The sequence below is a fragment of the Callorhinchus milii genome, unplaced genomic scaffold (genome assembly GCF_018977255.1).
Source record: "Callorhinchus milii isolate IMCB2004 unplaced genomic scaffold, IMCB_Cmil_1.0 Scaffold3, whole genome shotgun sequence".
Classification (NCBI taxonomy): Eukaryota; Metazoa; Chordata; class Chondrichthyes; order Chimaeriformes; family Callorhinchidae; genus Callorhinchus; species Callorhinchus milii.
In genome coordinates this window covers 20,531,549-20,559,425 of record NW_024704744.1, presented here as the reverse complement: position 1 = coordinate 20,559,425, position 27,877 = coordinate 20,531,549, and the positions used below count along the sequence as shown (strand labels likewise).

Below are 27,877 nucleotides of genomic sequence, written 5' to 3'. Positions count from 1 at the left end.
CATGGGGAAGAACGCCGCCGCCGCGCGCAGATCCACCCGCTCGGCCCTGGAGCAATGTTCTCATTCATCTCTCCTCTTTAGGGCCCCCGTTGTCACAACAACAACAACAACTTGGATTTATATAGCACCCTCCACGCCCCCCCAGGAGGCGTCTCAGAGCGCTTTAACGGCGATGGAGCACAAGACCGAGTCTGGGGGAGGGGGGAAGGTGACCGTAGGTGTGGTCAACAAGGAAGGTCTTCAGTATAAACTTCTATCTGTTTCTTCCATAAAATCAATCTCATGGCCCAAGTATTATCTGCTGTTTGGGTAATGGTAAAGATCCCATGAAAAGAGAAATAAATTTCTCCTCCTCCCCAGAAACTGATCGGTCATTCACCTCATAGCTGTTTGTGGACATTGCTGACTGACACTGGTGAAAATGGCCCTAATAGTTCATCAACAACAAAGACATATGTCCAAAATTGATTCTGCCTAAGAAATATTTCGTTGATCAACTTGTTCTTCTATAGATCCTTTCAAGTAGAATAACATCTCAAAGCACTTGAAACTGATAACGGGGAGAGTCCAGGAAAGAGAGGAGAAGGACAACACTTGCTTTTATATAGGACCTTTCAGGTAGGATAATGTTCGGAGAGAAGAGTTAAAGATGTTGAGATCAAAGGCGTGGACAAAAGGGTAACTTTTTAGTAGGATTGAGAAAGTGAGGCAAAGATGTTTTGGAAGATATTTCTAGAAATGCTACCCGCACGAAGGGCACTATATAAATGCAAGTTGTTATTGTAGGTAAAGGTTGTAATAGCTAAAAATTCAGCCGTCAATGGCAAGAGAGAGGGAGTGAAGAACAAGCAATAAATCAGAATTAGAGGACTGGAGTTGATGGGCAGGAGAGTAAAGCTGTAGAAATCTTGATTTTTTGTAATCTCTAATCTCCCGAAGAGATTACCTAAATGGGGAGGAGTAAAACTGTAAAGTGATTCAAAAGGCAGGACCGAGATTTTAAACATTGATCTGCTGGGGTTGAACTGAAGCCAGTGGAGTCTGACAAGGAGGAGATCGCTAGATGGATGAAAGCTAGTGCAGGAGAGAATATGGTCTGCAGAGTAGTACCCTGTTGTGAGTTGTCTATACTTATCACAAGAGCGATTTGGATAAATAAGGGTCTTCAGCCCATTTGATCAACCATTATGGATCCAGATGACTAACATTTCAAACATATTGAATGTATGTTGTTCCTGGAACATGCACAAGTATAGGTGCTGACACCCTGTATTCCAGTTCTTCCAATCATTGCTTTTTCCACATATTCACTGGTGCAAGGCTCCATTTCACATCACCTAATAAATATCAAAAATCTCATTTGCATGTATGTTCCTGTGGGCTTTTGTGTCAGCACACTGGAATTGTGCATGAGCGTTAGGGAGGAAATAGTGGCAAACAGCAAAAATGCAGAGGTCATTTCCTCCTCATGATGAAACAGCCAGGAGCAAAACTGTGTATAAACCCAAGCCACAGGGGACTTTCTAGTCACCTGATCCAACAAGGTCAAGAGCAAGTCATTTTTAAAAAATTGAAAAACAAAAACCTTTTATTCCCACAAGCTGTTAATCATACAATCATACAGCACAGAAGGAGGCCATTTGGCCCATCGTGTCTGTGCCGGCTCTTTGAAAAGAGTTACCCAAATCAATCCCATTCCCCTGCTCTTTCCTGATAGCCCCACAAACTTGTCCTACTCAAATAATTATCTACTTCTCTCTTAAAAGTTGTTATCGAATCGGCTTGCAACACCCTTTCAGGCAACGCATTCCAGATCGAAAAACTCGCTGGTTGAAAAATATTCTCCTCACCTCTGTTTCTTTTTACAACAATTTTAAATTGGTGTCCGCAGGTTACCGACCCACACACTAGCGGAAATAATTTCTCCTTATTCATGCTATCGAATTCCCTCATCATTTTGAAAACTCCTTTAAGTCTCCTCTTAACCTTCTGTGCTCCAAGGAGAATAATCCTAGCTTCTCTAGCCTCTCCTGATAGCTGAAGTTCCTCATTCCTGGTACCATCCTGGTAAATCTCCTTTGCAAGCTTTCGAATGCCTTGACAGCCTTCCAAATGTGTGATGCCCAGAAATGAATATAGTACTCTAGCTGAGGTCGAACTCGTGTTTTATAAAGGTTCATCAAGAGTCCTGTAGCTCAGTGGTTAGAGCACTCGCTTTGCAAGCGAGAGACCTGAGTTCAATTCCAGGCAGAGGGCGAAACCTTGGGCAAGTTTCCTTACTCCACACAGAGCCTAATAATAATCCTCCAAAACCAAAAACAATAATAAATTGGTCATTTTCAATCTACGACTGTTTGTGGGACATTGCTGTGCGCAATTGGCTGCCGCGTTCGCCCACAAATATACAGTCAATTCACTTTACAGTGTGTTCTGTGAAGCGCTTTGGGACGTCCTCCCGACGTGAAAAGCGCTATATCAAATGCAAGGATTATTATTATTATTATTATTATTATTATTATCATAACTTCCTGACTGTTGTATTCTGTGGCCCTACTTATAAAGCCTAGAATCCCGTATTCTTTTTTATCTGTCCTGCTGCCTTCAAAGATTTGCTTATATGAACCCCCAGGTCTCTCTGTTCCTTCACCCCCTTTAAGATTCTCAATTTAGCTTATATTGCCTCACCTCATTCTTCCTCCCAAAATGAATCACATTGCATTTCTCCACATTAAACTCCATTTGCCACGTGTCTGCCCATTTTACCAGTCAGTATATAGTCCATTTGCAGTCTTCTACTATCCTCCTCACTGTTTATTACTTTTTCCTAGCTTAGTATCATCTGCAAACTTGGAAATTGTATTCCCTATACCCAAGTCCAGGTAATTTATATAGATCAAAAACAGAGGTGGTCCCAATATTGAACCCAGGGGGACACCACTGCACACTTCCCTCCAGTCAGAAAAACAACCGTTCATCACCATTCTCTGCTTTCTGTCTCCCAGCCAGTTCTGTATCCATGCTGCCACTGTCCCTTTAATAGTGTGGCCTTCTATTTTGCTTACAAGTCTCTTATGTGCACTTTATCAAACGCCCTTTGAAAATCCATATAAACTACATCAACTGCACTACCTTCATTCACCCTCTCTGTTACTTCATCAAAAAACTCTATCAGGTTTGTTAGACATGATTTGCCTTTAACAAATCCGTGTTGGCTGTCCTTTATTAACCCATATTTTTCTAAGTGAAAATTTATTTTGTCCTGGATTATAGTCTCTAGAAGTTTCGTCACTACTGATGTTAGGCTGACTGGCCTGTAGATTCTGGGTTTATCCTTCTGCCCCTTTTTGTACAGGGGAGTGACATTTGCAACCCTCCAGTCCACTGGCACCACCCCGGTGTCCAAAGAGGTTTGAAGGATTGTGGTCAGAGCCTCCGTTATTTCCACCCTTACTTCCTTCAGTAACCTAAGATGCATCCCGTACGGATTGGGTGACTTATCTACCTTGAGCACCAACAACATTTTTAGTACCTCCCCTCAATTTATTCTTATCATATCCAATTTCCCTACCCTCTTCTCTGATACTTGAGGCATTGGCTGCATTCTCTTCTTTTGTGAAGACAGATGCAAAGTTCTCATTCATTACATCAGCCATGCCCTCTGCCTCCACAAGAAAATTTCCTCTTTAGTCCCTAATTGAACCCACTCTACCTTTGACTAACCTTGTATTCTTTATATGCTTTTAAAATACCTTAGGGTTCCCTTTTGTTACCTGCTAATCTTTTCTCATACATTTGTTTTGCCCCTTTTATTTCCTTTTTCAGTTCTTCTCTGTACTGTCTATATTCTATTTGATTATCTTCTGTATTTTGGACCTGACATTTATCAAGCCTTCTTTTTCTGTTTTATTTTAATCCCAATTTCCTTATTCATCCAGGGAGGTTTGGATGCCCTACCTTTCCCCTTTGTGGGAATGTATTTGTTCTGTCACTAAACTATCTCCTTGAAGGCTTCCCATTGCTCGTTAGCTGTTTACCTGCCAATCTTTCTTTCCAGTCCACCTTGGCTGGGTCCTTTTTTAACTCATTGAAATTGCCCTCTTCCAGTTGAGTATCTTCACCTTTGATTGCTCCTTGTCCCTTTCCATAAGTACTCTAAACCTAATGATGTTGTGATCACTGTTGACTGATTGTTCAGCACTTTGGGACGTCTTCCTGATGTGAAAGGTGCTCTATAGATGTAATTTTGTTGTTGTTTGTTGTTGTTATCCAGATGCTCTCCTTCTGAAACCTGCTCCACTTTCCCCACTTCATTCCCCAGAAATCCCACTGCTTCCTTCCTTGTTGGGCTGGAAACATACTGATCCATAAAGTTATCCTGCATCCAGGAATCCTTCCCCCTCCTTGCCCTTTACACTGTAATTTTGCCAGTTTGTTAGGATGATTGAAGTCTCCCATTAGTAGGATCTACTCTATTGGTTTTGCATCTTTTTGAAATCAGCTTGCAGATTTGCTCGTCTATCACCTTCTCACTGTTTGGTGGTCTATAGCATACACCTAACAGTGTAACAGCTCCTTTTCTACTCCTTAACTCTAACCAAATAGATTCTGTTTTTGTAACCTCTAGCACATTGTCCCTTTCCAGGGCCGTAACCATGTCTTTAATCAATATTGCCACCCACCCTCCTTTTTTTCCTTCCCTATCCCTCCTGAATACATTGAAGCCAGGAATATTCAGCTCCCATTCCTGCCCTTGTTTGAGCCAGGTCTCCGTTATTGCCACTACATCATAACCCCATGTGGCAATTTGAGCCACAGCTCACCAATCTTATTTGTTACACAAATAGTTTTTTCTGCATTTCTCCCCTGTCTAATCCCTTCTTTTTTTGGCTTACTCCTTATTACGTTGCTATTCGTCTCTCCCAGCCCCCTATGTAACTTGTTTGTCCACTCTAATGCTTATCCTGATTCCCTTCCCCCCTCAAATTAAGGTTAAACACTTCCCCGCACAATAGTTAACCTCCCTATGATGACATTGGTCCCAGGCCTGATCAGGTGTAACCCATCCACCTTGTACAGGTCCCACCTGTCCCAGAACTGGTCCCAGTGATCCAGGAACCTGAAGCCTTCCTTTCTGCACCATTTCTCCAGCCATGCATTCATGTGTTTGATCCTGTTGTTTCGATATTCACTTGCACAAGGCACTGGGAGAAATCCAGAGATCACCACCTTTGAGGTCTTTAGCTTTTTCCCTAGCTTCTGATACTCTCTCTGTAGGAGCTCAGCTCTTTTTTTCCCTAAGTCATGGATCCCAATATGGACCATGACTTCTGGATGTTCCCCTTCTCCCTGTAGAACATTTTGCATCTGTTCTGTGATGTCTTTAACCCTGGCACCAGGGAGGCAACATACCATGCTAGAATCATATCTTTGGTTGCAGGAATGCTTATCTACTCCTTTCACCAATTGTCCCTCTGTGCATCCATTTGCTTTTGACTCCCCTCCCCAGAGGTGTCATCAACCTGACCGAGATCAGTACCGAGAACCAGTTTGTGAATGTCATACTCTCAGGGGATTTCTGCACTACCCGTCCCCTCTTCCTACGATGCCAGGTGGTCACCCACTCACTCTCCTTCTGAACCCTCTGTGGCTTTGGGGTGACCACCTCCTGAAACATTTGATCCATGAACTCTTCAGCCTCCCGTATGATATGTAGTGACACTAGCCTCTCCTTGAGCTCAGAAACTCTGAGCTCAAGCTTGAGCAGCTGGAGGAACCTCCTACACAAGTGTCTGTTCAGTACACCCAGAGCATCCTGGAGTTCCCAAATGGCGCACAATATGCAGGCAACTGGTCTCAGCTGCCCTGCCATATTCAGAGACATGTTTTATATTGTTTTAATATAAATATTATATATTTTATAATTATGCACCTCTTTCCCCCTCTGCACCGAATTCCCACTCTCACTAAATTCCTTTACAGAATTTGTGGAGTCCTGTAGCTCAGTGGTTAGAGCACTCACCTCGCAAGCGAGAGACGTGGGTTTGATTCCCAGCAGGGTGAAACCTTGGGCAAGTTTCCTTACTCCACACACCTGATAATAATCCCTCAAGAAAAAAAAACAATAATAAATTGGTCACTTCAATCCATGACTGCTTGTCGGACACTGCTGTGCACAATTGGCTGCCATTTTTGCCCACAAATATACAGTCAATTCACTTTATGGTATATTCTGTGAAGCGCTTTGAGATGTCTGGAAAACGTGGAAAGCGCTATATCAAATGCAAAGGATTTTATTGAATTCTCATTCTGTTCCACCGCACTCATTTCCCACTCATGAAATTTCTTAACAGAATACTTACTCTATTCCACCTCACTCAGTTACCTCCGAATGCTGCTGGGCTCTCTGCTCAAGTGAGCCCACTCTTTCTTGGAATATTGTACCATATGGTGTCAGTAAGACATCTCAAAGTTAATAAAATTTCTTTGGCATTGCCTGATCGGCTCATTAATCAATCCTCTTTTGTAGTGCATTACAGAATGAATGAGAGAAGGCAGAACAGATCCAATCTACCTGCCACTAATATTCTACAATAGAAACATAATGAAAATCTTCTTATAATGCCAGAGACATAACAACACAGAATATGAACGTTTGTCACAAAAGATAAAGGCAATGGGAGGATCTCCTAGAAAGTCAAAGGAATTTATTACTTGGACGATCGTAAATAATTAATATTATTAGTGCTGAACAGATCTGGTGGTACACAGTGAGGTGAGGTAATCCTAGCTGGACAAACAATCGGATGCTTGCCAGACAGTGTTTGCAATGCCAAGCAATTCAGCGTTAACTTATTAAACTCCATCAGTACATCAACACACACTGGGGTTCCTAAGTCTTGGTTCTTGCCAATCGGCACATAATACACAGAATAAATGACCTGGACTTGGATATAGGGAGTACAATTTCCAATTTTGCAGATGATACTAAGCTAGGAAAAGTAGTAAGTAGTGAGAAGTTCATTAGCAGACTGCAAGAGAACATAGACAGACTGGTAAAATAGGCAGAAACATGGCAGATGATGTTTAATATGGAGAAATGCAAAGTGATGCATTTTGGAAGGAAGAATGAGGAGAGGCAATATAAACTGATGGTGGAATCTTAAAGAGGCTGAAGGAACAGAAAGACCTGGGGGTTCATATAAGTAAATTTTAGAAGATGGCAGGACAGGTAGATAAAACTGTTAAAAAAGCATAAGGGGCACTAGGCTTTATAAATAGGGGCATAGAATACAAAAGTCAAGAAGTTATGATGAACCTTTATAAAACACTGGTTAGGCCTCAGCTAGAGACTGTGTTCAGTTCCAGGCACACACTTTAGGAAGGATGTCAAGGCATTGGAGAGGGTGCAAAGAAAATTTACCAGTATGGTACCAGGAATCAGGGACTTCAGTTATCAGGAGAGGGTAGAGAATCTAGGATTATTCTCTTTGGATCAGAGAAGGTTTAGAGGAGACTTAATAGAAGTTTTTAATAGGGTGAAAAATGAGAAACTATTTCCACTGGCGGGTGGGTCGGTAACCCGAGGACATTGATTTAAAATAGTTGTTAAAAGAAACAGAGGAGAGATGAGGAGAACTTTTTTCACACAGCAAGTTGTTCGGACCTGGAATGCATTGTTCGAAATGGAATCAATGGAAGCCAATTCTATAACAACTTTTAAGAGAGAAGTAGATTACTTTTTAGGGAGGACACATTTGGAGGGCTATGGGGAGCGAGCGGGGGGGTGGGACTGATTTGGGTAGCTCTTTTAAAAGAGCCGGCACAGACACGATGAGCTGAATGGCCTCCTTTTTTGCTGTATAATTCTATGATTCTATAATTCTAAGACAATCGGCTTTACTTTAAAGCTATTCTTATTCATTTTAAAATCAACACAGAGGTGAAAAATAATTCCTTATTTTTCATAAATCATAATGTGAGAGGCTCTACATCTGTTTGCAATTATGGTAACTATTGTATTTTAATAAACTCTTGACGAACTTAGCACATTTAATTTTGTCCCATGGGAAATGTTCATTCTCACAGCTGAGCATTGTTTGCTTGGAACAAATGTTTTTAGGGATATCCAATATCTGTTCTTCAAAGAGAAAATATTTTACATAGAATTGCATGGAATATTACAACAACATCAAAAATGTTACACTTATATATGTGCCTTTCATATTATTAAGACGTCTCAAAGCCCATTCACAAAATCATCTGGTAGCCCAAGCTGGGGAAAGGGAAAGAAGAGAGTTGGCCAAAAGCGCAGTCGAAAAAAGCGGTCTTAAAATGCAACTTAGAGATGGGGAGGGAGGGGACGAGACAAAAGGACTCCGCAATGGAGTTCCAGACACTAGGAGTGGAATGGCTGAAAGCTTGGCCCCCAGTTGGGGGAAGAGTTAGGCACGAAACATGGAGCTGGCTGCTATTAATTGAGCATGGGAGTGTAGGGTTGCAGGAGGAATCAGAGGAAGGGTGAGGTAAAGCTTGGGGGGAGAGGTAGTGATGGAGGCAAGCCATGTTGTGAGGTGAGGGAAAGCCGAGCAAGTGAGAGCCCAGATCTAGGCCTGGAAGGATAGCTAAAGGTCAAACAAGACGTTGAGGTTTCGTACTGGCTCTGTGGGATAGAAGGTGCATCTGTGCAGATTGATGTGGTCGGAGCCAGAATTGCAAATGTACTGATTGAAGCCACTCCAGAGAATCTTGTTCTTACTTGCATTTATCTGGAGAAAGTCAGAACTCATCCAAGATGTGATGCACCATCTCCCAACATCCCTTTCCTTTCCAAGGACCTGGAATGAATTGTTGCTTCCCAGTTTTGCTCCTTCCTCTCCCATCACTCCCTTCACAAACCCCTCCAATCAGGTTTCCGTGCCACCCACAGCACAGAAACAGCTTTAGTCAAAGTGACAAACAACATTTTGTCCATCTGTGACCAGGGCTCCCTCTGCCTCCTCGTCCTCCTTGACCTCTCTGCTGCCTTCAAAACTGTTCATCACTCTATCCTTCTCTATCGCCTTTCCTCTCACCCCAACCTTCATGGTTCTGTCCTTGAATGGTTCAGATCCTACCTCTCACATTGTCTTCACTTCATCTCCACAAATGGCTTCTCCTATAGCCCCCGCACAGTCTCTTGCGGCATTCTTCAGGGCTCTGTCCTTGGTCCCCTCCTCTTCAATATCTATATGCTCCCTTTTGGTGACATCACCCGTAACCAAGGGATCAACTTCCACATGTATGCGGATGACACCCAACTCTACCTCTCTGTATCCACCCTGGACTCCAGGACAACTGCTGTCCTGATAGAATGTCTGTCACACATCAAGTCCTGGATGAGAGTTAACTTTCTACAGCTGAACATCAACAAGACCGAGGCTCTCCTGATCGGCTTTCGTCAGCGCCTCCACACTTCAGGCACTGACAGCATCACCATTCATGGTTGCACACTCCACCTCACTAAGCCAGTCCGGAACCTTGGTGTCTTGTTTTACCCTCAACTTTTTTTTTACCCCACATCCATACATGACCCACTCTACTTTCCCAACCTCCACAACATTGCCCGTCTCTGCCAGTGTCTCACACCACAGGCCGTCGAGACCCTCTCATTCCTAACATCCAGGCTAAATTACCAAACGCCCTGTTTGTTGGCCTCCCTACTCCTCCCCCATAGATTGCAGATCATCCAGAATTCTGCAGCCTGGATCCTTTCCCCCATCAGGCTCCACATCCCCATCACCCCCATCCTCGCCCAATTCCATGAGCTTCCCATCACACAGAGGATAGAGTTCAAGATCCTGGTCCTAATTTTCAAAGTCCTCCATGGTCTTGCTCCCCCCCTACCTCTGTGACCTCCTAAGCCCCTACCAATCTGCTCGCTCCATCCACTCAGCGGGCTCCAGTCTGCTTCACGGTCCCTTGCCTCGTCTGCCCTACCATTGGCAGGTGGGCCTTCAGCCACTCTGCCCCCATAATCTGGAACTCCATCCCACAGTCCCTCCACCTCGCCCCCTCCCTTGCCTCCTTCAAGACCCGTCTCAAGGCCCTCCTCTTCGACCGTATCTTCAGTCATCCTCTTTCCCCTCCTCCCCTCCAGCCTCCCCGATGCTGATCCTCAGCTCAGGTCCAAAACCTTGATTGTGCAGCACCCTGGGATGTCCTCCTGACGTGAAAGGTGCTATACAAATGTAATTATATTGTCTACGAGCAGTCATTCAAAACAGCAGTGGTTCTGAAACTGAGGGTAGAAGTAATGAGATAGGGTTGGGTGTCATCTGCGTACATGCGGAAGTAGACTACAGATGGCACCGAGGGAAAACATATAGATGATGAAAAGTAAAGAGCCACGAGCAACATCATATGTAACTGCATGGGGCAGGAGGCAGGGAAACAGGCCATCCAGCCCAACATGTCCATGACAGAATTTATATTCTATAGGATACCGCTCCAAAACATTTCACCTATACCCTTTTATTGCCTTCTCCCACATGTATGCAGCACATTTCAACTTAAATATGTTGATGCTTTTTGCTTCAACCTAAAGCTTGCAGCAGTCAGTTCCACATTCTCTTCACCCTCTGCGTGAAGAAGTTCCTCCTAAACTCCTTTTTAGATCTATTGCTAACTATTTTGTATGTATACCCCTATGTAGGCATATTAACTGCATAGTACAGAGAGATATTTTCTCAAGGTATTTTATTCAATCTATCTGAAAGCAGAATGTCCACGATAAAGATAGCAGAGAGCATGAGTTTCTAAAAAAAAAGGTCCCATTCATGTCTGTCCCGGCATAGACACGATGGGCTGAATGACCTCTTTCTGTGCTGTATAATTCTATGATGCAAAATCCTTGTGTTCTTCAAGGTTAGAGATTTCAAAGCAGCAGTTGACGTTGTCCTTACAAAACTATCAGTTTCTTCTGTTCCCCTCTCTTGAGGATAGGCAAGGCAAAGCCTTTGTTATTTCTGTTCCACAAAAAAAAAGTTAGAAAGACTAAGAATGGGTATGAAGAAAGACTGGTTTGTAACATGAAGGGAAATAGTAAAGGATTTTACGAATATATAAAAAGCGAGAGAAAAAATTAAAGATGTAATAAAAGTAAAACATTTTTGAAATTCAAAGAATTTCGGAAACTCCAAGTGGGAAAGTCACCAGGTCCTGATGTTATGTAGCTAAGAATGCCGAGTGATCTCAAGGAGGTAATAGCAGATCTTCTAACCACAATCTTTCAAATGTCATTGGATATGAAACATGCTGGAAATCACAAGAAATGCAGGTGAAGAAGCAGATTTGTTCTCATCCTTCCAACATCCTATCCTACTATTAACAACAACAACAACAAGATTACATTTGTATAGCGCCTTTCACGTCGGGAGGACGTCCCAAGGCGCTGAAATCATCCCATTGCAGCATCAAGCTGTGTCTTAAATAGTATAGTGCCCTGACCTCAACCACTCATTTGGTGGTAGGCAGTCATGCTTGTGTTCACCGCATTAGTAATATTTTCTATCGTGCTTTTGTTCACCTGCCAATCCAGTGAAAAGATGTTCCCACTTAGTATAACCGAACAGCATCACATTACACAACGACGAGAGAAGCAAACGTCAGCAAAAAAATACGTTAGCAATAAACCGAGATTAAAATAAATGAATACCTGTACAGTATTAAAAGGTACCATTTCATTGTGCACCTGCAACTTGGTAGTAATACGCTGCAGTACTGCAATGGGACAGAAGATGCCGCTCTTCACATGTAGTTGAACAACACTGAGTCGAAACGAACCGAATGAAATGAATGAATGAATGGCCAGAGAAGCAGATCTCCTCTGGGGGCAATGAAATCAAAAGTTATGTGATTGCTATGGCTATATTTCGGTGACTAAAAGGGACAGAATATGTCACACCTACGGCTGGAAATGTGTCGTTTTAACTAAATGGATGTTGTCTTGGAAGAATGAGACCCAAACAGGCCTTCTCCATCTGCATCTTTCTGGTGATCTTGTGAATAAATCACTGTAATACCAGCGTATTGTCATTTACACATTCAAATGTTCTTTATTATATAGCATCGTAAGGGATCGTTTCGTTTACGCCTCATCCTAAATCCAGTTGTTACTATAAACAGCAAAACGAAGGAATCCGTATTACAGAATATCCGAATGGACTGAAAAGAAATGCTCAGCAGTTCAGGCATTTGTCGTTGCACAAAACGATCAACGCGATTAAGAACGATTTTATCAAGTCGTTTTTTCACCGTTTTCTTATTCGCCAAAAAATGTTTGATTTCAGTAATGAGTCAATAAAGTGAGGCATTGGTCCAGAGTGGAATTGTATTATTTTAATGCACCTGATCGTATCCAGGTTAGTGTGTGTGTGTGGGGGGGTTAAGTTTAAGTTGCACAGTGATCCTAGAGGTTGCAGCTTGCATTCATATTAACACTTCACTCTCCTTTTACCACACCTTTAACCCCCCACAGACCCACCCACCGAACGCGTGCCCTCTGCACCGATTCCGTGCAGCACTTTGCCTGGGATCGTGCGCTGCCGAAGGCATCACAGGGGCAAAGCTGTAAATTTGTTGAACGCGCGGCTCGTTGACAGTATTATGACCCAATACATTACTGTAATATCCATGTGTGCCTTTGCCAGTTAAACAGAGATTGGTTTCCAGTCACTCGATGCATGTTTCCAGCAGCAGGAATCAGCAAAACACGAACGACAAGAAGAAGTAATAAATGTGTGTGTGTGTGTGGGTGGGTGTGTGGGGGTGTGTGTGTGTGTGTGTGGGTGTGTGGGTGTGTGTGTGGTGTGTGGGTGTGTGTGGGTGGGTGTGTGTGTGGGTGTGTGTGGGTGTGTGTGTGTGTGTGGGTGTGTGTGGGTCTGTGGGTGTGTGGGTGGGTGGGTGGGGGGGGATTTCGATTCAATAATTTGAACAGTGTTGAACAGTCCACATACTGTACTTGTATATGATATGCTTAAAAGTCCACTGATCTTCAGTTGAATACATCTCCTTTAAAAGTACTCCCAGCCGAAGCGCCTTGTGTGTGTGTATATATTATATCTCTTCTCAGAATTGCTGCTGTCGACCTTTCAGGTGAAATCGTTTCTGGTTCAATGCGTTTGGATGGAAGCAGTATCCGTGTTCAAACGATTTACAACAGTTTCTTTTTTTTTAACAGGAGCTCGGCGTTGAACCCCCCCCCCCCCCCAAATTATGGTGAACGAACCTGCAATAAACCCAGTCTGTCTTGATTTTAATAAATCATTTTTCCTTGAAGTGCACGAACCTCCATTTCAAAAAACAAATCCCTATTCTTCACTTACAATTCTGGATTTTAAAAAAAAATCATTTGTGCCTGGACTCAACTTCTGTAATTGTCCACAGCCAATCGATGTGGCGGAGGAGTTCTTGTCTAAATATAATGGGAATGTTTTCAATATTTAATCCAGATAAAAATATGCATTGGTTGCATTCTGTACGGGTACCACGATTTTATCTTGTTTTGATTTATTCAAACGTTGACCGTATTTTTTACAACTATCATTTAAAAGCAGTGTTTCTGCATTCAAATGTTTCCATTCACCTTACCCTCAACCGAAAGTACAAAACCCACCAGCCCATGAGGCAAATGTTGAATACATGTATATGCAGCTGAGAAGCATAGAGCTTAAAGCCCAAATAACGTAACCTCATAGATTTTTTTTCCTGAAGAACCTCAGTTACACCTGAACATGCAGTTTCCAGTGCTGTGTGTATCCACAACGACTCCCACATTTCAGACGTTGGGATGTCATTTTGAAAGTCATCAAATAGCTTTTGCAAATCCCATATATCTGGGGGAGCGGGCGGGCGGGGTGTTCAGTGTAAGCTATCATTTGCTGGTCTTTCTTTTTTCTGTTTCTCGCAAACGTGGAATAGCCCACATGTGATATTTGGAGCCCGTTTCCCTCCAGGGCGACGATGCCGTTCGGATGAAATCTTCCGAGGCATATAATTATAGACATTTGAGTGCAGCGGCGGAGCCCTGGGGGTGGATTGCACTTTGCAGAGAAAAGGGGCGACACCATGTACTTCGTGTGTGCGCTCTGCTGCTGCGAATGGTGACAGGTACACGCGAAATAAGCGCATCCATTCGATTTCGCAGAAGGGACAGCGTATGACTTCAAGTCTGCGCTGCACCAGAGTGACTTTTGCCTAACCTTCAATTTGCCAAATTATTATTGGAAGTGTGAAGTGTCAATGTGGAAAACATCCATAAAGGGCCGAATAACTCCCTCCCCTCGCAATAGCCCGACAGGGAGCGAATTCGAGCTGCATACGACCATTGCACAAACAGTGAACAATATATTGACCTTCACAGTGGCTCATTGACCGTATTAAAATTTGCACCTTACAACACCATATTAATATCACACACTTCTCGGGGATCAGAGGGCTTTGACTTGTACTTGCAATGCCACTGATAGAAGCGGTACACGTTGTTGATAAGTGTGTGATTTGATATTGAAAGACAGAACTGGGAAAAAAAAATCCCCGAATAAAGGGCTGAGGTATATAAGGTGAGTAAAGACCATCGTCATCTACGAGTTACAGCGATGAATCACAAAGCGGTGCTGTCGCCGTTGTCGCAGAATATATTGCAATCTCCCGGATCCAAACGGCACCGTTCATCTGACTCCACCCGCGGGTTTGGTGTGTGTCGGGGATGACGGACCTGGAGTTTTCTGGTTCCATGTTGTGAAAAAAAAGTTATTTTTTTTGAAAAAAAAAGTTTTTTTTTTAACTGGGATCGACTTTGAGCCAATCAGAGGCGCTGCTCTGCGGACGCTTGTGGTTTGCTCTGGTTGTGAGTGGCGCTCTCTCTCTCTCTCTCTACTCTACTCTACACCCTCTCTCTCTCCTATCTATCTCTCTCTCTCCCTCTCTCTCTCTCTCTCTCTCTCCCTCTCTCTCTCTAATGTAACCAGGCCAGCCATCCGGGGGAGGGGGGAGGGGGGGGGTTGCAAGGCGAGTGTGCAAAACTCAATCCGAAGCCACCGGATCACCGAGGCTCAGCCTCCAGCGGACTCCTCCGATCCCCCCCCCCTCCCCTCACCACCCCCCTCCCCCCGGCGACCCCCCAATCCCCCCCCCCCCCCCACCACCACCACCACCCACCCCTTTGGCCATCTCTCTCTGGCGGAATGGATGCTCACAGGGCTGCCGCCCTGGTCGCCTGGTGCTGCCTTTGCTGTTGGTGGGATTTGCTTTGCCTTCTGGAAGCCGCTACGCTGGGACCCCCGCGGGACCCCTCTGCTCGGGCCGCTCCCGGCGCCCCAGCGGCGGCTCTGGCGGGAGCGCACGGCGGCGCCTCCCGGAGCCGCGCCATCGGCGAGGGCGCGGCGGTGCCACACGAGTACATGGTGTCCCTGTACAGGACTCTGGCTGTCAGCGAGAGGCTCGGGCTCAACCGCAGCCTCATCCCAGCTCCAACCCGAGCCAACACGGTCTCCAGCTTCGTGGACCAGGGAAACGGTGGGTAAAACGGGATTCCGTTCAATAAGCGATTAAGTGCCACTTGTCCCCCTCCCCTACACCCCCTCCCCACACACCCCCTCCCCTACACCCCCTCCCCACACACCCCCTCCCCACACACCCCCTCCCCCACACACCCCCTCCCCCACACACCCTCTCCCCCACACCCCCTCCCCACACACCCCCTCCCCCTACACCCCCTCCCCTACACCCCTCCCCACACACCCCCTCCCCACACACCCCCTCCCCTACACCCCCTCCCCACACACCCCTCCCCTACACCCTCTCCCCACACACCCCCTCCCCCTACACCCCCTCCCCACACACCCCTCCCCCACACCCCCTCCCCACACCCCCTCCCCACACACCCCTCCCCTACACCCCCTCCCCACACCCCCTCCCCACACCCCCTCCCCACACCCCCTCCCCACACACCCCCTCCCCACACACCCCCTCCCTACACCCTCTCCCCCACACCCCCTCTGGTCCCTCTCCTTTGAACCGTAAAGGTCTGCGCTTTTATAACAGAAAGGGAAGCAGCTCTGTCCGGGACTGCGCTCTCCCCCCCACACACACACCCACACACACACACACAACTTCACCCGCATCGGGGTCTTCGCTGTGTCAAAAGGCACGAGTTTACGTTGTCCTTTAGTCCTTTCGCGTAACTTCTTCTTTTTTTTAGTTCCACGAGGTTTTTTAAGCCGAGGGAGAGGCAGGTGGGGGCGAAGGGGGCGATCCAACAGCAGCAGCACTACCTCCACATGTCTGTGTGTGTGTGTGTGTGAGTGTGTGTGAGTGAGTGAGTGAGTGAGTGAGTGAGTTGGTGTGTGTGCTCCGGGGCTGCTTTGCAGTTTATTAAAACCCGACAATTCAGCTTAATCCGGAGTTGGTACAATTCTGGGACAAATTAATTATTCCCAAATTATTGAGGTGTTTTTTTTAAATAATGTCGTTTGCAGAAACACTTTTGCGGGGTCGGTGGAGGGCGGGGGGGAGGGGGGCGTTGGGAGAGGGGTGTGTGATCTGGTGGGACAAACTAATTTCTCAATGAACGTTTTCATCTTAAGAAATAGTATTTCTCGCCGTTGCATGTTTTAGTGTTTAATATTTGCCCGGAATGTGCTGGGGATTCACAGAGGGTCGCTCTAACAGGATTAGTTTTATACTGTACTGTATATAGCAATGCTCACATACACACTCTCTCTCTCTCTCTCTCACTCACACTCACACACACACACACACACTCTCTCACTCACACACACCCCCACACACCCCCACACACTCACACACACACACACTCTCACACACACACTCACACACACACACACTCTCTCTCACACACACACACTCACACACACACACACACTCTCTCACACACATACACCCCCACACACACACACACACACACGCTCTCTCACACACACCCCCACACACACACACACACACTCTCTCTCACACACACACACCCACACACTCACACACACACACACTCTCACACACACACACACCCCCACACACTCACACACACCCCCACACACTCACACACACACAGGCTGGTTTTCAGTCCAGTCCAGTCCAGTCCAACCAGAGTAGGACAACCCCTCAGACACAGAGCGAAAGGCAATCCTGGTCGAGAAGATCAGTTTCTGTGACACAAAGCTGTGTGAGTTATGTTCTCACCGTGATGTGATGGGTTTGTGTTGCTGTGTGGCTTTGCACAATGGGGTCAATCCCCCCCCACCCCATAAAACAACCAGATTCGTTTCTAATTGTCACAGATCTTATCAAATCGGAGTGGGGGGGGGGCTTTAAAATAAATTGACAGCAACAGATAAAGATCGTAATGCCCCCCCCCCCCCCCCATTCAACATTCACTGTATTAATAAGGACACGTGTCATATTTCCCCTGTTTAATATTTCAGATCCTCAAATCTAACTCCCCCCCCCCCATACACACACACCCATACACACTCCCTCCCGCACAGTCTTCCAACTATACAGTTAAAGGTTTCACCCCCCTCCCTCCTCCCCCCTCCCCCATATTTTGGAAAGGAAATAAAACAAAGCCATTCACTTTGAGGAGAGAAAAGTGATCTTATCAGCAGCGATAATTGCTAATAAAACAATTGAGTGGTGTGTGTGTGTGTGTGTGAGGGGAGGGGGTGTGGGGGGGGGGAGTGCTCGATAACGTGGAGATCAGAAGCATGTCATCTTGTCAAGATTATGTTAAAAGGGTCTCACTGTAGATCACGTCACTCGTTGACTACTTTCCATGTCTTTGCTGCCTGGTTGGTTAGATGTTGCCAGAAATGTGGCAGCTGTGCAGGCGATTTAAATGAAGTTAAAGTGGGATTGCCATCTGGGTTGTATTAATCTGTGCTGGGGCGCCAATACTACCAATGCGGCAATGAAATTGACTAATTTCAGACGGAAACACCGTTTTATTGCGCCATTCGGCAGAAAATGCGCTTCAAGGAAGACGAAAACGCGAAACAAAACATAAATCCCTCAAAACTGCGTTATCTCAGTTTGTCTTCGCTGCTGCAACGGGAATAGTTTTATGCCACAATTCTGCAGGTTTTCCAAACTCTCTGGGAAGAGCAAACGGAGTGATGCTTAAATAGGATCTGTCTTTAGAAGGAGTGTGATCGTGGGGTGGGGGGGGGGGGGGGGGGGGACGACTTTTGGATGTCATTTTAGAAGAGCATTTGCAAAGTCGTGCTTGTTTTAACAAAAAAAATGTGCACTGAAGTTGTGATACCCAGGAGCTGGGAGACGGATGCTTTCTGCGGGAGGGTTGCCAGTGACAGGGGTTATAACATCTGCACACACAGTGAACCACGAGCAGACAACGTGCTAAATTGTTTTATTGCATGCGGTACCTCACACTCATTTGACTTTAACTTTCCTTCAAATCGCCCTATTCTGGTAAATCGCGGGGGTGGGGGGGGGTGGGGTGTAGTAACTGAATATCCCTGGAGTGGGCTCAGTGGGTGGATGGTGGCGAGTAAGATGTTCTCAGTGCAGGGCTGCCCTCTGCATGGATCCTAACCCTGGGATTTCTCCTGGACCCTAAACAGCGAGACTGTTGTCCAAACAGCCGCTGGGGTGGATTTGAACCCTTAATTGCTTCAAGTAATAACATTCACAGCCCTGTAAATCAACTGTAAAAGTGCACGGGGGTTTCGCTGTTCAGACGGGAAGTTCTGCACCGGCTGTTAATGTGCACATCGTGTTGGGAAGCTCTGTTCACCCACGTTATGCTCCCGAGACCAGGTTCAACCGGGCATCGCAATGCGCATCAAACGCACGTTAAAACGAATCGAGTCCCTAAACATAAACCGCTGGCGGGGGGGGGGGGGGGGGGGGGGGGGGGGGGGAGGGGGGGGCAGAAATCAAACCCAATCAAACACCGAACCCCCAGGAGCAATTTCAAACCCGTGTATAACTTGTTCAGAGGGTTCAGTTGTGTTGTTGAGAGCACCGCGGAGTTTTGGCATCGGACGCAGTGCGAACAGGAGTCGGGAGTCCCTGTCACACAGTCCGTTATGTTGTGGCCCGTTGCACACTTTTGGAGTATGTGAGGTTTGTGAAAGCGGGTGGACACGGCTCTCCCTCTCTCTCTCTTCTGTATTTGCATATGCACAGCAATAAATCGAGGTCGCGGATTCTGTCAGCTTTACATTTGAATGTGTGAAGATATCACCTGTTTGTATCTGATTCCGTCTCAGCTGCTGACATTTGATTATAATTGTACGTTTTAACACACAGGGCTCAGATTGCTCAAAAAACGAGGAACTCTGTTCCACAAAGTCCTTTATTCTTCCCATTCCTTGGCATTTGCTGACGCTTGTGTTTGCCCTGAATGTACCAAGAAGGTAGATAGATAGTCGGTCTGTCTGGTGCACTGAACTCAGATGCCACACAACTACAACAAATTACAGTTAGGCACTTGCATTGCAATTTTACAGTTCATTCCCGCCCAGTTGAGCGTCGTATTTTTAGCATCGCCCACCTTAGCGGTTTTGCAAATATAATTTAAAACGAATCCATGTAGTGTTATTTTGATACTCCATTCGCGAATATGGGGTGTAATACACGTATGAAGTGGTAACAATAATCACACAGAAAAGAAACATACTGTGATATCGTACCCTTCATGACTGTTTGTAAGTCACTGCGTGGTATTACCAGAGATCGTAGCAACATTGGGGATAGACAACACTTGTGTTTCAGTTGCGATTAATGCGATACAAAAAAACAAATTGGTGGTGATGTGAGATTTTCTTTAAAGTGTCGTACAATATTTTTATATGTGTACACTAAATCACTGAAACGTTTCCAGAAAAGGTTTAGTGGATGATAAATCCCAGAGGTACTTGTGGAGGAGGTCATTTCAGTCAGGCTATCAGGCAGTGGGGGGGTTCAGATTTCTGTCAGTTCCCCATTAGACACAAGGCATTATTTCAACAGCATCATTATTAGGAGAGGAAGCAAACGTGGGGCATCTTTACATGGGTAGAAACGTACCACAAGTACACACAGAAACTGATTTTTTGGGGGACAAAGAGAATCTGATTCTTTCTTAAATAATAATAATAATAATCCTTGCATTTGATATAGCGCTTTTCACGTCGGGAGGACGTCCCAAAGCGCTTCACAGAACACACTGTAAAGTGAATTGACTGTATATTTGTGGGCGAACGCGGCAGCCAATTGCGCACAGCAATGTCCCGCAAACAGTCGTGGATTGAAAATGATCAATTTATTATTATTTTTGGTTTTGGAGGGATTATCATTGCGCGATTGCAAAACATTCACCCGCTGATCGCCAGCCCTATGGCCGCTACACCATGTTATGCCAGAAAAGTACAAAATCATTGCTGTCATAAGATCACGTTTGGTGAAAAGAAAGGCACAGCTCACGTCAACAGGGACTCACTAAACGGTGATGCGGGTGTTCAGGGGAGACTGGTGCTCAACGCAGTGCGCAACGGGCATTGATTGACATGTCCTGCACATGGTGTCTGAGCCACGTTGGTGGTGTGGGGTTGCCCACTGCAGTCTGGGTTTATATTCTGGGGGCTGTGTGGGACACAGCCTCACCTGCACACGATTTAAGGGCGTGCGATGGTTCCGATTTGACCTCACGAACGACATTAAATATATATAAAAATATATATTTAAAAAAAACGCATTAGGTATTTTAAATTCACAGAAAGCAAAGTTTGGAGGGGCTGCGATTTTCCGCAAGAGATCGATCGAGGTGAGGGGTGTGACAGTGACAGCTCAGACCCCGATCAGAGCAGATAAAAAAAAAACAACAACTGTCGGGTACATGAGAGTGCGATCTTGAACACCACTGACTGTATCCAGTACCGACGGGTGAGAGGGCGTTAAATCACCTCTCGATTCACAGCACAGGAGCTGGTAACGAACGAAACTCGACCAGGAGAGCCCGGTCAGCAACACAAGGTGTGTTGTACGGTGTTTTGCCTTTATCGGGGGAGTAACTTTGGTTTGATTCCCCCGATACGGATGCAGTGAGTGACATGTCGATTTGTCCTGTCCACTTCCCACCAGGTAACTTCTGTCTGGGATTAAAGATCAGCCCCCAAAAAAACCTGCAGACCTTCTGTTGGCATTGTCAGCCTTTACCCATTGAACTATTTCCTCTACAAACCCAGATTCATCCATCAGAAAACTGCTGTAGTACAGTGCAGACTGGTACCCAGTTTTAATATAATAATCCTTGCGTTTGATAGAGCGCTTTTCACGTTTTCTGGAGGTCTCAAAGCCCTTCACACAATATACTGTAAAGTGAATTGACTGTATATTTGTGGGCGAAACGTTATATCCATTCAATATAAGACATCCAGTCAGAATCGGGCAAACCACCCACTACACTAGATTTCAAAGTGATATTCTTGCACCAGTTAAGAAACCAAAGCCTTTTATTTTTTGTATTTGCATAATCATAATCAAACCCCCTGAGATCGTCATAGTAAAGGTTCCCATCTTAAGAAGGGACCTTCATGTTTTACTCCCAAAGATCTGTGTTTAACTGCAGCTTTAGGAAATCCGTGACAAGTGGGAGTAAGATGACCAGAGATGTGTGTCCCACCGTTTATCCCAGAGTTTATTCAGAGTTGCACAGTTTATCTACGATCAGAATTAAGCTTTTTTTTCCCCCTGAAATGCCGTTTTGAAGAGGTTAACGCGCGACCTGCTTTTGCTCTGTGTTTTTGTTGGTACACACCTGCAACGGACTGGTTCGGCACTGGTTCAGCTTCACCGTCACTTCATTTACGAGCAATGAATGCGCTCACCATCAAAAACCACTCAGTGCTGCGTATACAACGCGGGATAACCGCGTCCCCGTAGTAAATGCCCAACGTTATCTATCTGGTCATCGACGTGGAGCCATTCGTTGCCTGACATTCAGAGGGAGGAATCCCAGCATTTAACCTCGGATGCAAATCCAAGTTGAATCTGGTGGCTCCCGAACCACGAGGTCACCCGAATTGCCCCCGTGTCTTGGAATAAGAAAAAGCGGACGCAATAAGAAAGAGTGGCGCAAACCGAGTTGACCCTTCTCACCGATGCACCGTTTAAACCGGGCACAGGGGGTCCGGCTGATGGGTACGTGACCTGCGACAGCAGAGTCACCGCTCTGCTCCTGTCGATGTGCTGCGGGGTTCAGAGGGCTCAGTTGTCGGCCGCAGACGCAGTTTCCACCGCGTCGGTATCCACTGTTGTGCAGCGAGAAGTACGTGTTAACCTCAGTCCCTTATCAGCACAGGACAGAATCACAGCAACGCGAGGAAAAGCGGGTCAAGCCCGGGCTTCTGGCTGTTGGGGGTAGTGAGCAGAGGGATTGGTTTGTGCGTTGAGGCGGAAATTATCTTTTGTCAGTGTCCTTCCCTTCAGCTGTGACCTCTTCTTCCAGAACCACTGAACGCTTCATTCAGATGCACACTGGTTAGCAAAATAAACAGGAATATTCTGCTGGTTTATCATTGCTGTTGCAGTCCAGCGCCCTGGTTTCCTGAGATTTAAATCACTGGGATCTCGTGATTTTCCAGCAATCATTCGTGTTTTGCGCTCACGTGTGTTTTCATGTTTGCTCTGCAAACCTCGACGTTCATTTTGCAATTTTACAGAGCACCGGGTGTGTCGGCATTGAAAACACATTGCTGTGAAAAGTGTGAACAAATTCATATTATTGGTCACAAATTCGACCACATAAAGGGGTTAATGAGTTATGATAGGGAGCCCTGGATCTCAGGGGTTAGAGCACTCGCTTTGCGAGCGAGAGACCTGAGTTCAATTCCAGGCAGAGGGCGAAACCTTGGGCAAGTTTCCTTACTCCACACAGAGCCTAATAATAATCCCTCCAAAACCAAAAACAATAATAAATTGGTCATTTTCAATCTACGACTGTTTGTGGGACATTGCTGTGCGCAATTGGCTGCTGCATTTGGCCCACAAATATACAGTCAATTCACTTTACAGTGTGTTCTGTGAAGCGCTTTGGGACGTCCTCCCGACGTGAGAAGCGCTATATCAAATGCAAGGATTATTATTATTATTATTTTATAGTTGTCTTTATAACCGCATAATGAATGAAACTAATTATTCTTAAAGAAATCCCTTCTGGTACTATTGCTCGGGTAGTCCTTTTGTGTATGTTGAAAAGCTTCTGAAGTTAGTTATGTTTCTAACGCCATTTCATTAAATCTGAATGATCATCTCAGGGACACCCCACCAGAAGTAGACTTGATAACATCACGAGTTAAGTTTTTTTTGTTGTTGTTCCTCTGACTCTTTTTGTTAGAGATCACTTCAAGAGAATGGAATGTAACGATCTAGGCATTTCTGGTCCCAATTTGTTTTCTTAAAACATGCTTTCCTGGGTATTGGAAAACTATTTTCCTTCAATATCAATTGTCTAAATGCAGTCCACATCCCCTTTTCCTGTGCTGTGTACCAGTGGAGGCTTACATTGTTTTGTTGTACGATATAAGTGACACACGTAAAGTGTGTTTGACTTTCTTCCACGAATAATGAATTACTTTGAAGCTTTTCAAATGGGCCAAACAATTACAAAGCCGACCAACATTTATCAAAAGGCATCTTTTTCTGCTTCAGATTAAGGAATTGGCGCGTATTTTACACAAATGGCCAACCTGGAATACAGTATACATGAGTGTAATAATATACTAAAATCGATATACAATATTTACTATATATCAGATTCGTGAACAATAGACACATAAGGCATCAATAACATTATTGCATCTTAAGAGATCAACAGAGCAGTTTGCATTCAAATTCCTCGCTTCTATTTACACGCATAATTTCTTACTATTTTCCTGTTATTGCTTTTTATTGTGTAAAAATCTCTCTCTCTCTCCCACAGCCTTTCCCTTCCTCCGATCACCTCTCTCCTCTCTTGCTTTCACATCTGACCTCTGCTGATTGCAATCTCTTCTGTTGCAGACAGAGCCTCCTTTGAGAAGAAACAGAGATACCTGTTTGATATTTCCAGCCTGCCAAACACGGACGAGCTGGTAGGAGCCGAATTGAGGATTTTCAGAAAATTCCCTGAAAACCTGCATGCGGCGCTGTCTCGGGGAGGGAACATGTATCGCATTTTGCTTTATTCCTGCCCAGAGGCGGGGAGTCACCAACCAAAACGGCTCGACTCCAGGACAGTGGATCTTTTGGACATTGATTCCTCCAACTGGCAAGTCTTTGACGTGAGGGATTTCATGCAAGGCCATGTCCCCTCGACCCTGCTGTGTTTAGATGTGAAAATTATTTCCGATTACTCAAAAGAGGCTGCAGATCCCACACTTTTGGGATTCAACAGGTCTGATCGCCAGCCTCAGGAGAAAGCCTTGCTGGTGGCTTTCAGTAACACCAAGAAAAGAGAGAACCTCTTCCGGGAGATCAGAAATACCATCAAATCCCTGGGTGGGGTGGATTCACCAGCAGCCAACCAGGAAGCCAACGTCAAGCGCCGCAGGAAAAGGAGAACAGCATTTTCCAGCAGATCGGGCAGAGGGAGCGGAAAAAAATCCAAATCCAGATGTAGCAGGAAACCTCTTCATGTCAACTTCAAGGAGCTGGGCTGGGATGACTGGATCATAGCGCCTTTAGACTATGAGGCCTATCATTGTGAAGGGATTTGTGATTTCCCTCTCAGATCTCACCTGGAGCCTACTAACCATGCCATCATACAAACGTTGATGAATTCAATGGACCCAGAGTCCACGCCTCCCAGTTGTTGTGTCCCATCCAAACTCAGCCCCATTAGCATTTTGTACATTGACTCCGGCAATAACGTGGTGTATAAGCAGTATGAAGACATGGTCGTGGAATCGTGCGGTTGCAGGTAGCGTCCTGCGATTTGAAGTCCAGAGACCGATGGTTTCTAATCGGATTTTTCTAGTGAAGCTAAAATACTGCAGAGGGTGGATAAATGCCAATTTACCAATAGGATGCATTTCACGGAGGTGTTGCCCGGCGGGAGACTAACCTTTGGCCATGCTGTGGGGCTGGGGAGCCCTTCATCCAATAATCCAATCACTCAAACCACTGAGTCTCAACACTTTTGTAATGTTGTGGATCGGATGATGAACCACACACACACACACACATACACAAATTGATTAGAATTTAGGTGGAACTGAGACTGAGCCCAATCTGCCAGTTGCTATTTACAGATGTATCTTAAACTGACAGAACCGTATGTGAGAGGGTAGTGACAGGTTTGGGTAGTTCACATAAACATAAAATTCGTTCCAGGTGCTATGTTTTTAAATCAGCTTGACTTTGCGCCCGTATTCAGTCGTTATTGGCAATCTGATGGCTGAATTACCTTCTGTTAGCGGCTGGTCTGCTTTTGATCAGGATTAACATGTGCTAACAAACATGACTCAACTGTATGCTGATGCCTTGGTCTGTGGTAATTCCCAGGGAAACCTGGCTCTCTGCTCCGATTCACCCAAATCCCACCCCGAATCCGCCAAGTCAAACGTTTAAAATTGTCTCATTTCAAAGGATCACACAATGGCTGGACGTTTTTATTGCCCCCTCCTCTTCTCCCAGTGGATTAAAGCTTAATTCGGGTTGTTGAGAGCCCCCGATGTGGCAATGGGAAAATGTTCATCATGAATGCACGAGTTTTCACTGTGAAACATCCCTCTTTGAATTTTTAATCCGAATGGTTTTGCTTGTGCGGAAGCTGGCAATGGCAATGATGGAGAGTTCAGGCTTTTCATCGAGGATGGGGTTAAGGGAGAATGGCAAGTTGGCTATCTGGCCCTTTTAAAATCTTGTTTCACCTTGTACTGTACTTCACACTGAGGATTCGCCACGATTCCAGATCACGTCGGTCGCTCAGTTATTTCTAGAGCTTATGAAATGGACATGACATTGTCCCTGTCAAGGTTGGAGACAGGGTCATTTTCCTACAAAGCAATCCATTTCGAATCACTCTTATTTCAAAAAAAACTCAAGGTCAGCCACTCCATTGACGATGGCTACAATAAATACAAGAAATGCCACGAATTAAAAATAAACACAGAAAATTACACAGCTTTTTGTATGATATAGGTTTAATTTTTAGTCGGAACGAACTTAACTACAGAAAAAAAAGCGTTTGAAAGTGACATTGGATCTTTTTAAGTGTTTATATATCACTGGTAGAAAGATCATTAATTTCGCAGCATTTCAAAGATGGTAAAAGTCCAATAGAGTAAACAGAAACCCATACATTATACCAACAAGACTGAAACAACAATCCTAGGTTTCCTGCGTATAAATCTATCACCTGCACCGATCAGAGTAAGAGGCTGATTTTTCTGTACCTAAACCAAATTACATAATTTCCTTTCCCCTAATTTCCAGTTTGGGGGCTGTACACTAACACATTACATGAGATGATAGAGCAATGGGTTTACAATCAGAATTCGATTCCATCAATCACAAGGTGATAAATAGGATGAAAAATAATTGAGAACTTGTGCTTTTATTATGAGGGGTTTGCTTGGCACATCTGTTCTGGCAAGAAGCAAAGCTCTCAGCTGGTTGTTATGATTGGCTCTGTTGTAAGCGGCTTTGAGCTAGACTGAGCTAGTTATGAGTTGCAGCCTCACTGATCACACTGAGGGATAGCATAGCCCAGGGAACCCAAAGCTCTGCCGCCCCCCTGTCATCTGTATTAGGAGCTGAGGTACCTGCGACCTCTAATGTGGCCAATGCTTAGCCGGAGGGACTGACCTGAAGAGCAGCAAATAACCACAGCGCCAACAGGTCTTTGTGCCCACGCCTCGATTGTACAGCAAATTCGGTATCTTATTAGGTTACACTCTTCTAAATCAAAAACAACAACAAAATTGCATTTAGAAAGCGCCTTTCATGTCGGGAGGACATCCCAAGGCGCTGATAATAATGACTGTTTTTCTTTGCTAGTGTCCACGTTTGCTCCCCTCTTCAGGGGTAAAGTGAGTGGAGTTTTTCTGTGAGCCTCCAATTCAGAGATTAAGTGAATGCCAATTAAGTACATATTCCACAAGGGATCTGTGGGGATAAATGAACTCCTGCCACAGGCCAGTGAGCACCAACACTCACAGGTACGCTTGTAAGCATGTGAAACCCTTGTCCTACCTCAGTGATACTGTCTCTCATTGACAGCCAGAGGAGGTTGCAATTGATATCGCAGATTCCTGGTCTTAACCCACCGTCTGGGGCTAATAACGTCCCATTTTATATACTAAAATCGGACTCTATATTTCGCTGGGAAAGTTATTGCAACTTACATTATCTGGGCTCACTGTTTTGATCTGGTTTGCAATCTATTCTTACTAATTAATTGACCGAATAGACTTTCCAACAACTATGAGCTAAAGTGTATTTCAGTGCAACGCCGAGCCTCTGCCTAAAATGCCAACCTATGCCCAGATGGTAAAATAAGTAAAATAAGTAATTACGTTTTATTTAAAGCTCCATTATTTTTATATAAATTTTAAAAAAGGTGTATATGAAACACCTTTGCTGAATAGTGATTTGACATGTCCGACACTAAATGAGAGATAATAGATTGCAGAGTGGGTTGGTGATCAAAACAACATCAGACAAGTTGAATTGCACCAAAGAACCCTAGAAAACGATGTAATATTGCATATGATGAGATAAGTGCATTTTAGTCTATACACAATTTTAAATACTTCCTTAAATACACAAGCAAAAAGGCTGCTGCACCTTCATTGAATTATATTTTATAGAGTCCTGTTTCCAATAGTTGCCAGTCCAC

The 27,877-nt window shown here is 44.9% G+C and overlaps 1 protein-coding gene and 1 non-coding gene across 2 annotated transcripts in view; one reads left to right on the top strand and one right to left on the bottom strand.

Annotated features, from left to right (window-relative positions):
* trnas-aga overlaps position 1 on the bottom strand; it is an 82-nt gene extending 81 nt beyond the window's left edge. The window contains exon 1 of the tRNA in view: position 1. This exon is cut by the window's left edge and continues 81 nt beyond it. This is a non-coding gene — a tRNA (tRNA-Ser).
* A 15,403-nt stretch (positions 2–15,404) lies between these two features.
* Positions 15,405–24,959, top strand: LOC103187480 (growth/differentiation factor 6-A). Its single transcript, XM_042333521.1, has 3 exons — positions 15,405–15,552; positions 22,326–22,351; positions 24,078–24,959. Exons 1-3 carry the CDS (start codon positions 15,438–15,440, stop codon positions 24,957–24,959), a joined length of 1,023 nt encoding a protein of 340 aa, XP_042189455.1. The 5' UTR covers positions 15,405–15,437.
* Positions 24,960–27,877: the final 2,918 nt, after the last annotated feature.

Excerpts from the sequence above, each read along its gene's own strand:
- LOC103187480 (XM_042333521.1), top strand. The coding sequence starts at position 15,438 with ATGGTGTCCCTGTACAGGACTCTGGCTGTCAGCGAGAGGCTCGGGCTC. Across the intron at positions 15,553-22,325 it reads CTTCGTGGACCAGGGAAACG|TACGTGTTAACCTCAGTCCC; the intron begins GTGGGTAAAACG and ends TGCAGCGAGAAG. Across the intron at positions 22,352-24,077 it reads TTAACCTCAGTCCCTTATCA|AAACAGAGATACCTGTTTGA; the intron begins GCACAGGACAGA and ends TCCTTTGAGAAG.